Raw genomic sequence first — 16,368 nt, 5'->3', positions numbered from 1 at the left:
ATTTTAGAAAATCTGTTATAGCAGAAAAAGAAGATTTTGAAGTGTATAGTTCCGTCATTTTTTCATTTTTTTCTTCTGTTAAAGCATGTATAGTTCAATACATTTTGACACCTATTTATTTTTTTTAAGGTATGAATGTAATGTTTTGTAGCTATACTCAGTGATAGAATTTTGGTATTTTTATATGGTGCTAAATTGTTTAATTAGCATGTTCATTTAAAAAGTAAAGGTAAGTTTTTTAGCAAAGTATGCGAAGGTGTTACTAGTTTAAATGTCAGTGACTCAGCTTTGCAGTCAACCCTTCTTTTTCCTGAGGTCAAACAGTTAGAAACGCTGGAGCACAGACTGAAATGTAAGTCCCCTGACTTGAGTGCGTCATTCTTTTCTTCTGCATCACAGTGCAGTGGTCGTTTTATTTTGAACATAATATTCTCACCTTTCTCTCTCCTTTTGTGTTTTTCCTAACACTTGTCTTAGTCTTTGCGTTCTTAGGTTCTAGGCTTTTTACCTTGAGGTCTAATCTTTCACTTAAATTAGGTCTGTTTCCTTTGAACAAGCTGCATTGTTCTGCTGCTGTTTGGACGTGAATCACTTCCCACTGAGGTTCAGTGGTGTGTGCTTTTCAGTTGTGTTTTCCTTTATGGGCTGAAACTTCTGTTGGTTAGCTCACATGCTTTGGTGTGCTGAATACGTTTCCATCCCTGTCAACCTTACTGTTTTTAAATTAAGCATAATTGTTGTATTTGATCTGCCAAATGTTCTCCTTAGTGCCCTTTATGTAATTTAATCTGGTCTCTTTTCTTCCTCTTAATCCAATTTTCACATCTCACAACACAGTCTCTTTTTTGTGTGAGGTTTCAGTTTCCCTTGCTGGGAGCCCAAAATCCTAGTCTTTAACTTCATTGGGAGTTGTGACTGGGGGAAAATTCAATTTACTGCCTTTTCCAATTACAGTTGATTCTCATATTCTCTGTAGTCACCTTGAAGAATGAAGTAAGGAATACTGAACCATTGCTCCCAGAGGAAATATAGGGTTAGGTTCCTGTGAGCCTCTGATCACAAGATTTTCATCACCTGATCAATACATAAGCTTGTTTTATGTGTGTTTCTGTTTGAAGACTCCTTACTTAATATATATTGTTGACGCATTAACATTGAACTCCAGGCCAGCAGCACTATGACTCATGCCTCAAGGAAGCTTGTCTAACACACAGATTTTCTCTCTAAGGCACATCACCACCTTGCACTTAGCACTACACTGGTGGCCACTTAAACATCAAAATCACCCACAGAAAGCACAAAAATGCAAAAACTGTGGCACTAAATAGTGACACAGACATGTGTTACATCATGAGAGATGGAACAAGAGGACAGTGGCTTTGGCAGCTGGAAGCTGCTGTGGGCGGCTCTGATTTATTGCTGCTCTGAGCGTGTTTGTGAGTGACTGAAAGCACTGTGAGCATTGATTTTGGGGTTACAAATAAATGTGAGGGAGTAGGTGAATTCACAGATACAGAAACTAGCAACAGTGAAGATCAACTGTAATTCCTGTCTCTTCTAAAATGTCAGTTTTAGAGATTCAGTCAAGATTTCTTCCTTGTTTTTTCTCAGTCTGCAAATGTGGAGGTAGCTGTTTGATTCCTTTGTAGACATGCTAATTGCACCGCGTCCCTTTAGTGTTTGCTGATCGCCCCTTGGTTCAGGGAACACCATTAGATTGAATTAGATTAGATTAGATGCGATGCCTTCAGCTCCTGGGATTGAGCAGTAAAGAATTCTGGGTGCTTTAGAATGAAATTACTTCTTAAAAAGGGCTCTTGGCCTAGGCCAGGATAATTCCAGCCTTTCTTAGGTCACTGAACTGTTTAAAATTGAATGCAAATTTTTGGGATGCTTATGAGTATATACAATTTTATGGAGAGGTAAATAAACGTCAGAATCTCAAAAGGTGACTCTTTTTCATTCATTGTCCTCTTCCAGAAAATTAAGAAGCTTAATTTCTTGGATTGCATAGTTCCACCAACAGAGATTTATATTTCTCCACAGTATGTTACATTCTTTTACTTCTATAACTGTTGCTCTTTTAAACTAATTTTTCTGTTTTTTGCAAAAATGGAGTACTATAATATTTTGAAATTTGCTTTTTTTCTATTGCCTTTATTGTGACCATCTTTCCATATCAGTGTGTATCAGACTCTTTTGCATTCTCTTTAATGGCTGTAGAATATCACTGTATGAATGCACTGTAATTTAAGTATGTCCTATTAATAATCATTTACGTTATTTCTAATTTTTCCCTACTACCAACAATATATATCTTGGCATACTTGAACAGTCTTTTCATAGGATAAATCACTAATTGTGGATTTGTGATAGGGCAAAGGATATTCAAATTTAAAATTTTAGTGACTATTAGAAGCTTGATTTCAAAATATAGTTGCATCTTTCCCATAATGAAAGAGCGTGTCTGTTTTCCTCTTAGCTTTGTCACTACTGGATAATAGTCTTCTTATTTTGCTATTTGTATAGGTAGAAATGAAATATTTTATTGTTTAAATTTGCATGTCTTTCATTACTGAAATGAACATTTTTTATGACCCTTTTTTTCCCCTTAAGTGATTTACCTTTTCTTATCTGTTGTTCATTTTCCTATTGTTGATTGTTTTACTTTTTCATTGTGGAGCTCACATAAAAAAATTCTAAGGATGGGAACTTTGTCTTATTTACCGTTCTGTCCCCACACAGGCATCCTAGTCACTGAAAGTCACATGAATTAATGGATCTTCCATCTTTGACTGCCATACATGTTGGCGTCCCCACCATATAGAGGTTTGAAATTTTAATGAATTCACACCTGACAGTATTTTCATTTTTGAATTCTAGGATTTGAATTATGCTTAGAAATATTCTCATCCATTATTCTTCTGTTTTTGGTGTTAAGAAATTTATTCCAGAATTTTTCTTTCCAGTGTCTGGTAGAGGTCTGAATCCTCCCTTCCATTCTCCCTCCACCCCCGGCATGATTGATTCATTTATACATAACTCCTTATACTTGATTGTTTTTTCTTCCCTTCACAGATTTTCTGCTTTCCTTTCTGGCTTCCTTCTTATTTGAGAATTTTGTATCCTTACTGTTAACTTGACGTATAAAAATGAATTTCTCAAGCCTTTTTACCTTTTCTTCTTAAGTAGTATCTTGAGTGTAGAGGGCTGAAGCACATGCAAAATGTGGTAGGCACTCAATAGTTTGTTATAGTTTAGGTGCTTTATTCATATTGAATCTTAGCTGTGTGTTTCAGTTTTGTGAAGTGAAAATTAAGTAAATAAAATTTGCTTTACAAATAGTATATGCTGCGGATTCTACTCTGATAATTATACAGTAAGGAAAAGCACCTTCTTAGATCAAGATAGAGTTTATTACACAGCTTTGCTGGTGTATAATTGACATGTAATGATTGGCATATTTATAAATTAAATGCGATATATTTTGACCTATGTGTACATCTTTCAAATGATCACCACATTCAAGAATGAACATACTCATCATTCCCTTAATTTTTAATCCTTCCTTCCCTGCCTCCCTCATTTCTTTATTTTCTCCCCCATTCCCAGGCAAGCATTGTTCTGCTGCTTTCTATAACCATAAATTAGTTTACATTTTGAAGAATTTTTATGTAAATGAAGTCATACAGTATGTACTTTTTTTGGTCGTCTTTTTTTAAAGATTTTATTTTTCCTTTTTCTCCCCAAAGTCCTCTGGTACACAGTTGTATGTTTTTAGTTGTGTGTCCTTCTAGTTGTGGCATGTGGGACATCGCCTGAGCATGACTTGATGAGCGGAGCCATGTCCACGCCCAGGATCCGAACCGGCAACACCCTGGGCCACAGAAGCGGAGCCTGTGAACTTAACCGCTCGGCACGGGGCCAGCCCCTTTGTCTATCCTTTTTGTTTATTTTGAGATTCATCCATGTTTTTGGTTTTCAATAGTTCATTCTTTTTATTACTGAGTATTATTCCATTATTTGAATATGCTAGCATTTGTTTATTCATTCACTTGTTGATGAACATATTTGGATGGTTTCCAGTATTTGGCTATTACAAATAAAGTTGCTATGAACATTTATGTACAAGTCTTTGTGTGGACATATCTTTGTGTGAACTTTTATTTCTCTTGGGCAAATACCTAAAAATGGAATTGGTCATATGATAGGTGTATGTTTAACTTTTTACAAAACTGACAAACTGTTTGTAAAGCAGTGGTCTCGTTTTACATTCCTACTAGATGTCTTTGATGCACATCCTCACCAACACTTAGCATGGCGAGTCTTTTTGATTTTAGCCGTTGTTCTGGGTGTGTAGTATCTCATTATGGTTTTAATTTGCATTATCTTAATAACTGCCAATGTTGAGCATCTTTTCATGTGATTATTTGCTATCCATATCTTCTTTGGTGAAGTACCTGTTCAAATCTTTTACCTGTTTTGAAAATTGGTTGTTTTCTTATTATTGAGTTTTGAGAGTTCTTTATATAATAAGTCCTGAGATCAGGTAGTGTTAGTCTTCCTGCTTTGTTGTTTTTCAAAGTTGTTTTGACTTTCCTAAGTCCTTTAATTTTCATATGAATTTTAGCAGTAGCTTGCCAGTTTCACACTTGCTGGCATTTTGATTGGGATTGTACTGACTCTAAACCAATTTGGGGAGATCTAACATTTTCATCTTAATACTATCTGTCTTTACTTATTTCAGACTTCTTTAATTTCTTTCAGCAGTTTGTAGTTTTTAGTACACAGGTCCTGTGCATTTTTTTGTCAAATTTGCTCCTGATTTGTAATTTTGATGCTATTGTAAATGTTATCATTTTCAAATTTTAATTTCTGTTCATTGCTAGTATATAGAAATAAAATAGATATTTTTGTATAATGATCTTTTATGACCTTGCTGAACTCAATTATTAGTAGCATTTTTGTAGATTCCATAGGATTTTTACATAGATAATTGTGCCATTTGCAAATAAAGATAGCTTTATTTCTACCTTTCCAACTTTTAATTTTTCTTATCTCATTACATTAGCTAGAACCTCCAGTGTAATGTTGAATGGGAGTGGTGAGAGTGAGCATTCTTGCTTTGTTTGTGATCTTAGGGGGAAAGTGTTCATTCCTTTACCACTAAGCTTTTTGTAGGTGCGCTTTATCAAGACTGAAGGAGTTCTCTTCTATTCTTGGCTTACTGAAAGGTTTGTTTTTTAAAAAAAAATCAGGAATGGATGTTGATTTTTGTCAAATGCTTTTCCTGCATCTATAGATGTTTCTCAGAAAAAATTTTTGAATGATTTTCTTCTTTTGAATGTTCAAGAAACCTTGAATTTCCTGCCACAAATCTTACTTGCTCATTAAGTACCCTTTTAATAGATTGTTGGATTTGATTTGTTAAAATTTTGCATTTATGTTCATGAGGGATGTTGGTTTGTAGTTTTCTTGTTCTAGTTTTGTCTGGTTTTAGTATCGGGGTCATGTTGGCCTCATAGAATGAGTTGGGAGAGTGTCTTCTTGTCTTCAGTTTTCTGGATGAATTTGTGTAGAATTGATATTAGTTCTTCCTTAAATGTTTGGTAGTATTCACCAATGAACCCATGTGGGTCTAGAATTTTCTTTGTGGGAAGATTTTTATTAAACATTTTCGTAATAGTGCACAACCTTCACTACCATCCATCTCCATAGCTCTTTTCATCTTGAAACTTGCCTTCATTTTTGAAAGATATTTTTGCTGAGTTGCTAGATCGACAGGATTTTTTTTCTTTCAGTGCATTAAAGATTTTGTTCCCCTGTCTTCTCTCTTGCATTGTTTACAGCTAAGTCTGCAGACATTTTATCTTTGTTTTTCTGTGTGAAATGTAATACTTTTCCTCTGACCGCTTTTAAGATTTTCTCTTCATCACTTGTTTTAAGCCATTTGATTAAGATGTGACGTGTAGTTTTCTTTTTTGTCCTTTATGGAGTTTTCGTGTGCTTGGGGGTTCACAGAGCATTTTGTGTCTGCCGGTTTATAGTTTTCATCAAATGTGGAAGATTTTCTGCCTCGGTTTATTTTTTGGTAACAGCTTGAGATATAATTCACACAATTCACCCACTTAAAGTGCGCATTCAATGATTTTTATATATTCAGAGTTTGCACCTACTACCACAATCAATTTGAGAACATTTTCATTGTCCCCAAAAGAAACCCTGTACACGTTAGCACTCATTCCCAATTTCGTCTCAAACAGCTAGCCCTTGGTGACCATTAATCTTCTTTCTGCCTCAAAGGATTTTTTACTATTCCGGACAATTCTTTTTGTTTTTTTAAAGATTGGCACCTGAGCTAACAACTGTTGCCAATCTTTTTTTTTTTTCCCCCCCTGCTTTTTTCTCCCTAAATCCCCCCAGTATATAATTGTATATTTTGGTTGTGGGTCCTTCTAGGTGTGGCATGTGGATTGCCGCCTCAACATGGCCTAATGAGCGGTGCTATGTCTGTGCCCAAGATCCGAACCCTGGGCCCCCGCAGCGGAGCGTGCAAACTTAACCAGCTGGCCCCGGCGCGGCCCCGGGACGATTCTTATAAATGGAATAATATAATATGTGGTCGCTGGCTTCCTTCATTTAGCAGAATGTTTTTAAGGTTCATCCATGTTGTAGCATGTATCAGTACTTCATATAATCTTCTATTGTATGAATAAACCACATTTTATTTACCCATTAATCAGTTGTTGGACATTTGGATCATTTCCACTTGACTCTTAACAATAATTCTTCAAGGAACATTCATGTATAAGTTTTTGTGTAGACATGTTTTCATTTCTTTTGGGTATACACAGGTATACCTCAGAGATACTGTGGGTTTGGTTCCAGACCACCACAATAAAGCAAGTACTGTAATAAAGAGAGTCATGTGAATTTTTTGGTTTCCCAGTGCATATAAAAGCTATGTTTACACTATACTGTCATCTGTGAAGTGTGCAATAGTGTTATGTATCAAGGAAGGAATTGCTGGCTCATGTGGTAACTCTTTCTTTACCCTTTTTGAGGAATTGTCATACGGTTATCCGAAGTGGCTATGTCACTTCACATTTCCACTAGCAGCATATGAGGGTTCCAGTTTCTTCATACCTTGCCAATTCTTACCATCTCTGTTTTTCTTTGAGGAAGATTAGCTCTGAGCTAACATCCGTGCCCATCTTCTTCTACTTTATATGTGTGATGCCTGCCACAGCATGGCTTGATGAACGGTGCGTAGGTCTGTAACTGGGATGCAAACCGGCCAACCCTGGGCTGCTGAAGCAGAGTGAGCAAACTTAACCACTGCGCCAGCTGGGGCCCCTCGTCTGTCTGATTATAGTCATCCTAGTGGGCATGGAGTAGTATATCATTGTGGTTTTGATCTGCATTTCCCCGTTTATAGTTTTCGTCATGGTGATACTGAGGATCTTTTCATGTGCTTTTTGGTGATTTGTATATCTTCTTTGGAGAAGATCATCACTCATTTTTAAATTGGATTATTTGTCTTTTTCTTACTGAGTTTTAAGAGTTCTTTATATCTTCTGGATATGAGTGTCTTATCAGATTTATGCTTTGCAAATAGTTTCTTTTGTTCTGTGGGTTGTTTTTTCATTTTATTGATGGTGTCCTTTGAAACACTAAAGGCTTTAGTTTTGATGAAGTACAATTTATCCAGTATCTTTTTCATTATTTCTACTATTAGTATCATATATAACAAATTATTGCCTAATCCCAGGTCAGGAAGATTTATGCCTATGTTTTCTTCTAAGAGTTTTTGCATTAATTTTTGTATAAGGTGTGAGGTAAGGGTCCGACTTAGCTTTTGCACGTGGATATCCAGTTGTCTCTTGCCTTTATTTCTTAAGGTATTTTTTTCTGTCCCCGACACATCCCTGTTTTGGAAACTCCAATTACATATATATTAGGCTGTTTAAAGTTGTCCAAGAGTTCACTGATGTAGTTTTTTTCAGTCTGTTTCTCTGTTCGTTTTGGGTTGTTGAAAGATTACTGTGGCTTTGTTTTAGACATGGTGTTCCACTTTGGAAGTTCAGTGTGGTGTCTATGCTGACTTGTATCTCTGCTTCACATATTTAGTCTTCTAGCGTCTGACCAGAAGGGATGCAGTTAGAGTAACTTTTAAGGTCTCTCTACAAATTTTATCATTATCTCTTCTGGACTGATTTTGATTGATTTTTCTCTTCATTATGGATGTTATTTTCCTGGGTTTTTTTGCATGCCTGGTAATTTTTTTATTGGGAGCCAGATTTTGTGAACTTTACCTTGCTGGGCGATGTATATTTGTATTCCTATAACTAGTGTGGAGCTTTGTTTTGGGATACACTTCAATTACTTGGAAACACTTTGATTCTTTCAAGGCTTTCTCTTAAACTTTCTTAGGTGAGACCAGAGCAGTCTTTAGTCCGGGGCAGATTTTGCACGACTGCTAAGGCCAATGCCCTGTGAATTACAAGATTTTTCTGGCAGTTGGGAATACCAGTTGGCCTCAGTGTGTGTGAACCTGGGAATTGTTGCCTCTACTCCTTTTGCATATTTTTTTCCTCTGGCTCAGGTAATTTGTCACACACATATGCTGATTGATACTCGGTTGAAAACTTGAGGGGCCTTTCCTCAGATCCCCCAGACCTCTCTGTTCATCTCTCTCCTCTCTGGTACTCTGCCTTTGTAAATTCTAGTCGTCTGGCTTGCTTGGACTTTTGCTCTGTCTCCTGAAGTGGGGGAGATCACTCTCCTGCTGCTGTCCAGGAGGAAAGCTGAGATGTTGTGGGCGCCTTGTTTGTTCCCGTCTTTCAGGGATCACGTGGGAGGGCTATCACTGGCTGGTGTCTGATCTCTGGAATTTGTTGATTCGTGTATATTGTCTGGTCTTGTAGTTGTTCAGCTGGGATAGTAAATTTGTTCCCTGTCACTGCATCTTGATTAGAAGGGGAGGTCTCAAGATTGCTTTTTGAGCCAATAGAAAATCAGTTCTCAGAGACTGGTCTATTTTCATTACCTCTGTTTATTTCATTCTCTCTCAGACTAGATCCTGGACCATTAAAGAGATTATAGGAAAAGTTCTTAGATGGATTATAGAAATGATTGGCATCTATCAAGAATTGTCAAAGTACAGATTTAATATTGCATTGAAAGACATGATTCTCTCCTCAGTCACTGAATCCTGTGTCTACTGCTGCTTGATTATGTAGTTATGACTTAATATCGGAAATGTTTCTGGGCAAGTGTTTTTACTCGTAATTATACAGTATAGCTTTGTTTAGTTACGTGATTCTTGATGCAGTTATCACTTGGGTGCTCTGGTCTTAAAAGTTTGCTAAGCTGAGAATATCTTGTTTACCTTTTGTTTGTAGGCAAGATTCTTGTTTTCTGTAGTATAGATATAAACAGCCTCTGAAATACTGGATTAGATGGTTTTTTTTTTTGCATAAATCCAAATCCATCATCTTGAAATACAGATTTATCATTACTGTAAATTGCTCACACTTTTCATGTCATAGCTGAGGCCACTTTAAAGAATAGTCTTAACTATTGTGCTCTTATAATAAGGATGCAATCTAAATATTGATCGATTGCCTTATATGGGATTTTTTGGTCTGCTAAGTGGAGAGTTTATAAACTTAATTGTAGCAGTGAATTGTTCTAGAATAGGTAAGATTTCTCCTGTTAACTCCTTCCATACAATTTTTTGTGTGATAAATAACATTTAGGTGTTTCAGTGAGTAATAATTTAATCCAGGGACCAAATTGTAGTAAACACTACATAATCCTTGCCCCGTTTTTTCTTTTCTTACAGGAAAAGTAAGAAGCTTAAGCTCATCTTTGTGGTCACTAACTCACCTGACAGCTTTGCATCTGAGTGACAATTCCCTGTCCCGTATTCCTTCAGACATTGCCAAGCTTCACAATCTGGTGTATCTGGACCTGTCTTCTAATAAAATCCGGAGTTTACCGGCAGAACTCGGAAACATGGTATCACTCAGGTATGCAGATTCAACTTAGTACATAACTATATACCCCGTGAACCAAAATAAGCATTCATTTTATTAGGAAACAGCACTATCAATTTAATGGTATTTGAGCAAAAGTAAACATAACTATACATCTTTTACGTAAAGTTTTCTGGGAAAATTGAATGTCAGCTAATAAATAATAAATCAAATAGATCCATTGCCTAAAACTTGTTTTATTGCTATATTTTGTGTAATATACTTTATTCCTGAACCAAGATTTTTGGACAAAGTGGAAGTAAACAAATAGAATGCACTTGTGTTATCCCACATCCGCACTCACTGATGACAGACAGTTGTGCTTTTCCCCACTAAATTCTGGGGCACCAGTCCATCCTTAACACAATCCAGGAAACCACTGCCAATCAATGAAACCTTTTTGGCCATTCCAGGGCTTGTGTGCATGATAGTAATAAAGCTTGGACTTGAAAGAAGCTAGAATTAGTTATCGAATTTGGGGGACTATATATTGCAGAGTCACACACAGTGCAGGTTGGAACCCCACTTTGCCATTTGCAAACAGTGATTTGGGGCAAGCTTCTCAACTGCCCTGAGCGCCTCCTCAGCTGTGGAGCTGCTGTGACGCTTACCAGCCAGGCTGTGATGAGAGACTTGAGATAATGAGTGAAACCACTAGCAACCTACCTGCACATACTGTATTTAAAATGATAATTGCCGTTTCTTTTATTACCTCTGTTTTACAAGGTAAATGGGTTCCACTCAAGTTGAAAATAAAGCCGATTTCCAGCCATTATGTTAATCTCAATGGAAAATCTTGCCCCATTTCATATTATCTGACTTTTTCCTGTGATTCCACTGGCTTTTTCTCCTGCCTTCTACTGTTTGCCGCAGAGTGTGAAGGAACAAGAACCTTGAGAATTTCTTTACCTCTGTTGCTCCCAGTTCAGCCTATGACATTTTTTTAGGTTTAATTACTGAGTATATACTATGATCATTTTTAATCCCCTACACCAAATTTACTTAAATCCCCTAAACCAAATTTACTTAAAGGACCTCCTTTTCCACATGATATATTTAGAAATAAACAGGAACCAGTTATTGAGAACTAGTTTTTCTTGTTCACTTTATGGCCTCACCAAACCTCTGGTTTATTCAGTAGTGACCAAGGTTCATTTAAATTTCAAGGACCAAGGATTATAAAAATAGTTCTCATTCACATGTAAAAAGTGATAAATAAAACTTATTATAGGAACTTGCCAGTATCTCAGTGTTGGGTCTTTGGTTTTTTCCATGCTGAAGAGTCCTTTGATATTTATACTGGAGTTGTCTGTACAAAACAAATCATTAAAATAATCATCAGTAGTTAATATAGCTGCCGCTTATTCTAAAGTGAAACTTTAGTGAAATGGAGAAATATTAATCATAAACAGTTGTGCAGCTATCATAAGCTCTTTTGAGTTGGTGTTACCTGCTTATTTTAATTCTCTGTTAACAACCCATGGGTCAGGTGGCTTTATCTTTCCGCTTTCCCAAGTGTGTGAGGCAGTCTGTGCCTGTGGAGACCAGCACCGCACTCAGGGTGGTCTGTGGGCTGCAGCCATGTGCACACTGTGCCACCCGCCTGCACGGTGAGATGCACAGTGTGTCAGAGTAATTTTGTAACTGCTTCATACTCTTACAAAAATTAGGGCTTATATTTTGCTGGTCTCTTTTTTTTCTCACATCGTTTTCCTAGTAACTCATTTTTTTCCCTATATTTTAAAAATGTATTGGTCTGTGGCAGTTTGGGGGTTTTTTATTATGTTTGTTTTTTACCACATATGGTTTGAGAAGCACTGCACTAGACATTGGAACATAATATAAAATTTTGTCAATCTTAGGAGCTTATATTCCCAGAAACTATATTGTTGATTTTAGCTGTTAGTTAAAGGTTAATATGTCTTCTGACTTCCTGGAATTTTTACATCAACAGGGAACTCCATTTAAATAACAACCTGTTACGAGTTCTACCTTTTGAGCTGGGAAAACTGTTTCAGTTGCAGACTTTAGGCCTGAAAGGTATGACTTCCCATATTTGTGCTGCTTATGTTTTGTATGTCTTTGAGTCTAAGGAAGCCATAAGAGGGAATTCTTTTGCTGGGGGATTTGCAAGCTCACTCTTCCCCAAACTTCGTTGATTTCTTAGCCACATCCCAATGGTTTTTGCTCTCGTCTCCCTGCAGACTGTTTGGTAGTCTGCATTTTCGTTTTTGCTCCTGGCCCAGCCTTGCTTTTCTAACCTTTGTTTCAGTCATCTCTATGTTCTGGTGATACACATCTGAGGTCAGACTTTATTTATTTCATCATGCTGTGAACAGCTTTTTCTCTTACATTCAAATCTCAAAAAATGGAGACTCTCTCAAAGTGCAGGAAACGATAAGTAGAAAGTTTTGATCCATTTGGACCTGCTAATAAAGATCAGTATTTGAGCATTTTTAAAAAAACTTGATTTATGAGGACTTCATTAATATGTTAGAATTTGGGGCCATAATTAATCCAGTAAGAGCTGTTGGGAAATATTTTTTTAAAACTAGCGAAATTGAAAGTCCTATTTTAATAATATGTCAATACTTATAAATGTTTTATCACCTTACGTGATTCTTCACCAGTCTTGCAGATGTGTCCAGTTTACTCTATAATTGATGCCTAAAAAAGGTCACATAATGACGTCTTCAAGGATTGCACTCTTATTTCTTAAAAATACAGTTATAAAATGAGGTTTTTACTCCTATAAATCCATTTAATGTAAAAGTAATGGTATTGTTTGCAAAAACGAGTTTAATGGAAAAATATAAATAATACATTTACAAGTGTATGTAAAACCATATTCAGCAAACATGAGCTTTATAAATGGTTCTTTGGAAAGTGTTTTCTGTGTGGGCTGGCCTTGCTGAGGCTTCTTAAACTAGAGGTCAGGAAAAGGCGAGCTTGTAGGTGCTTCTTCTGTTACATTTCCCTATGATAAGCCTAACTTTTTTTATTTTTCTGTTTTTGTTGAAAGAAAAATAGAAAATGTAACAAAGTGTATTCATATACTGACCATCAGAATTAACAATTAATATTTTTTTAACTTTTCTGTCAGTTTTTTAATGCAAAAGAAATAGAACATTAATAGCACAAGACCCTCTTTGCTTCCCTTCTAGTCCCCCCCCCATCCCAGAGGCTGGATGCTGTGTACTTCTGGGTCAAGGTTTTGTAATCCACCGTATACATTTTACAGACCTTAGTCTGTATTCATTTCTCTAAGGATTCATGAACTTTATTTGAAGTTTGTTGGAGGGTCATTGGTCACAAACTTTCACACTGATTTAATGTGCATAAAAGCCTGTGAAAGTAAGCCTGGGAGGGGTAGGGCAGTCTTTATGGCACCTTTGTTTTTGATGATCCCTTGCTCTTCCAGTTCGGGAAGATCCTTTACTGTTGACATCTAGGCTTTTATGCTTCTTTCTTGGAAGTATAGTTTCACAGAGATGTTTGTTTATCCCAGATACCCTGTTGGACGTTGTTACACAGCTGTCTGTAATGATGGTCTTTTCACTGATTTCACCTTTTTTGGACGAATCCTGTTATTTTCCTGAGCTTTGCAACTTAGACTTTAATGTTGTGCCACCTTCTTCTTAAAGCAGTTACATAATCCTTGCTCTCTGAAAACATCTATCATTGCTTTCTCATGGCACCTGTTAATTACTTAGAAGAGGGAAAATGTATCACTTAGTTCAGAAATCATGTCCGTTTGCAACATCATCCATTCATAGAGAGCCAGAGTATTTCCGCCTCATGAATCAGTTCATATCATTTTCTTTAAAGTTGATTGCATAGGGCTAGCATGCTTCACTGTTTTTTCACATTTTTCCCTGTTCTTCAAAATTGTTCTACAGTGAAAGGTAGGACTGTAATCTTAGATGCACATTCACTTTTTAAATTTTTTTTATTTTGAGATACTTAGAGATTCACATGAACCTGTAAGATGTAACACAGAACAATTCATGTGCCCTTTACTCACTTTTCCACAATGGTAACATCTTTCAGAACTATAGTGCAGTATCACCAGGATCTTGACATTGCCACAGTTGAGATACACAACAGTTCCATCACCAAGGATCCCTCATGTTGCCCTTTTATAGCCACACCTTTTCTTCTTGCCCCAGCTCACTCCTTAACTTCTGACAATCACTGATCTGTTCTCCATTTCCATACTTTTGTTATTTCAATGGTATTATATAAATAGTCATGCTGTGTGTAACCTTTTGTGGTTGATTTTTTTCACTCAGGTTAATTCTTTGGCGATTCACCCATGTTGTTGCATTTTTGTTCCTTTATGTTGATGGGTAGTGTTCCATGGTATGGATGCATTATGGTTTGTTTAACCATTCATGCATTGAAGGACATCTGGGTGGTTTCCAATATTTGGCTATTACAGGTGAATCTGCTGTGAACATTCTGTGTATAGCTTATGATGTGAACATAAGTCTTCATTCTCTAGGATAAATGTCCAGGAGTGTAATTGCTGGGTCATATGTTAGTTTCATGTTTAGTTTCTTAAAAAACTACCAAACTGTTTTCTGGAGTGGCTGTACCATTTTACATTTTCACCAGTAGTGAATGAGTGATCCAGTTTCTCTGCATCTTCACTAGCATTTGGTGTTGTCACTATTTTTATTTTAGCCTTTCTGATAGATGTGTAGTGATATTTCATTGTGATTTTAATTTGTGTTTCCCTGATGGCTGAAGATATTGAACATCTTAGCATTTGCTTATTTGTCTCTCTATATCATCGTCTGTGAAATATCTCTTCATGTCTTTGCCTGTGTTCTGTCTAATTGGATTCTTTGCTTTTTATTTTTTTTTTCATGAGGAAGATTCACCCTAAGCTGACATCCGTTGCCAAGCCTCCTCTTTTTCCTTGAGGAAAATTCGCCCTGAGCTAATGTCTCTGCCAGTCTTCCTCTATTTTTTATGTGGGTCACTGCCACAGCCTGGCCCCTGACGAGTGGTGTAGGTCTGCGCCTGGGAACTGAATCTGGGCCACCGAAGCAGAGCGTGCCAAACTTAACCACTAGGCCATGGTTCTGGCCCCTCTTTGCTTTTTTACTGTTGAATTTTGGGGGTCCTTTATATATTTTAGATCTAGGCCTTTGTCAAATATGTGATTTGCAAATACTTTCTTGGAATATGTAGCTTGTTTTTTCATCCACTTAACAGAGTGAAAGGATTCTAACACCTAATCCCCACATGTGTGTGTAGAGGGATTCCCCCACACCGGCAGGCGATTCTGGGACACCGGCTGGGTGTCCTGCAGTTCAACTCAGTTCTGACACTACCTACCCAGAGACAGCATCAGATTCCACAGGTAAAGGGCTCTGTCCTACAAGACTGCACCCCCGCCACCCCCCAACTTCAGATGCTAATCAGAATCCCAGGTTGTCACCTTTGCTTCTGACCCACTGGCTGCAGATTTGAGGTTCCCCCAACCCCTCCTTGCGTTTGATTAATTTGCTAGAGCAGCTCACAGAACTCAGGAGACTCATTTACTCACTAGATTACCAGTTTATTATAAAGGATATAGCTCAGGAACAACCAGATGGAAGGGATGCAGAGGACGAGGTATGGGGGAAGGGTGCCGAACCTCCATGCCCTTTTCAGGCCTCTCCACTCTCTTTCTCACCAAATCTCCACATGTTTAACCCAGAGGCTCTTTGAGCCCTGTCCTTCTGGGTTTTGAGGGAGGCCTCATTACATAGGCACAATTGATTAAATCATTGGCTGTTGCCGATTGAGTCAACCTTCAGCCCCTCTTCCCTCATGGATGTTGGACCGAAAGTTCTGACCCTCTAGTCACATGATTTGTTCTCCTGGCAACCAGCCCCCATCCTTGAGTGGGGTCCAAAAGTCACCTTGTTAACATAACAAGAGACTCCTTTATCGCTCTCATCACTTAGGAAATTCCAAGGGTTTTAGGAGCTCTGTGCCAGGAACAGTGGACAAAGACCAAATATATATCTCTTATTATAAATCACAATATCACATAGGGTCTGTTATGTATCAGAAGTTTTTAATTTTGATGAAGTTCAGTTTATCATTTTTCCTTTTATGGATCCTGCTTTTGGTATCGTCTCTGAACTCTGAATAGCTCTGTATCCTAAAGATTTTCTCCTTTGTTTTGTACTAAAAGTTTTATGGTTTTATGTTTTACATTTAAGTCTGTCATCCAATTTGAGTTAAAAGAAGTGAGGATTAGTTCAAGGTTGATTTTTTTTGCCTTTGGATGTCCACTTTCTCCAGCACCACTTGTTGAGAAGTCTTTCCT

General features: G+C 37.2%; 1 protein-coding gene across 13 annotated transcripts in view; it reads left to right on the top strand.

Moving 5' to 3' along the window:
* CNOT6 (CCR4-NOT transcription complex subunit 6) overlaps positions 1–16,368 on the top strand; it is a 65,809-nt gene that overhangs the window by 33,777 nt on the left and 15,664 nt on the right. For all 13 annotated transcript variants that reach the window (XR_002799485.2, XM_023617002.2, XM_070233704.1 and 10 more), the window contains 2 exons: positions 9,848–10,034; positions 11,995–12,080. Coding sequence is in view for 12 of the 13 variants with exons in the window: in XM_023617002.2 (XP_023472770.1) it covers positions 9,848–10,034; positions 11,995–12,080 (273 nt within the window). In the remaining variant the exon portion in view is untranslated. The remainder of the gene's footprint in view (positions 1–9,847; positions 10,035–11,994; positions 12,081–16,368) is intronic.

This window comes from Equus caballus, chromosome 14 (assembly GCF_041296265.1).
Source record: "Equus caballus isolate H_3958 breed thoroughbred chromosome 14, TB-T2T, whole genome shotgun sequence".
Classification (NCBI taxonomy): Eukaryota; Metazoa; Chordata; class Mammalia; order Perissodactyla; family Equidae; genus Equus; species Equus caballus.
Note: the sequence above shows the minus strand (reverse complement) of the source record. Positions and strands in the feature narration are given on the sequence as shown.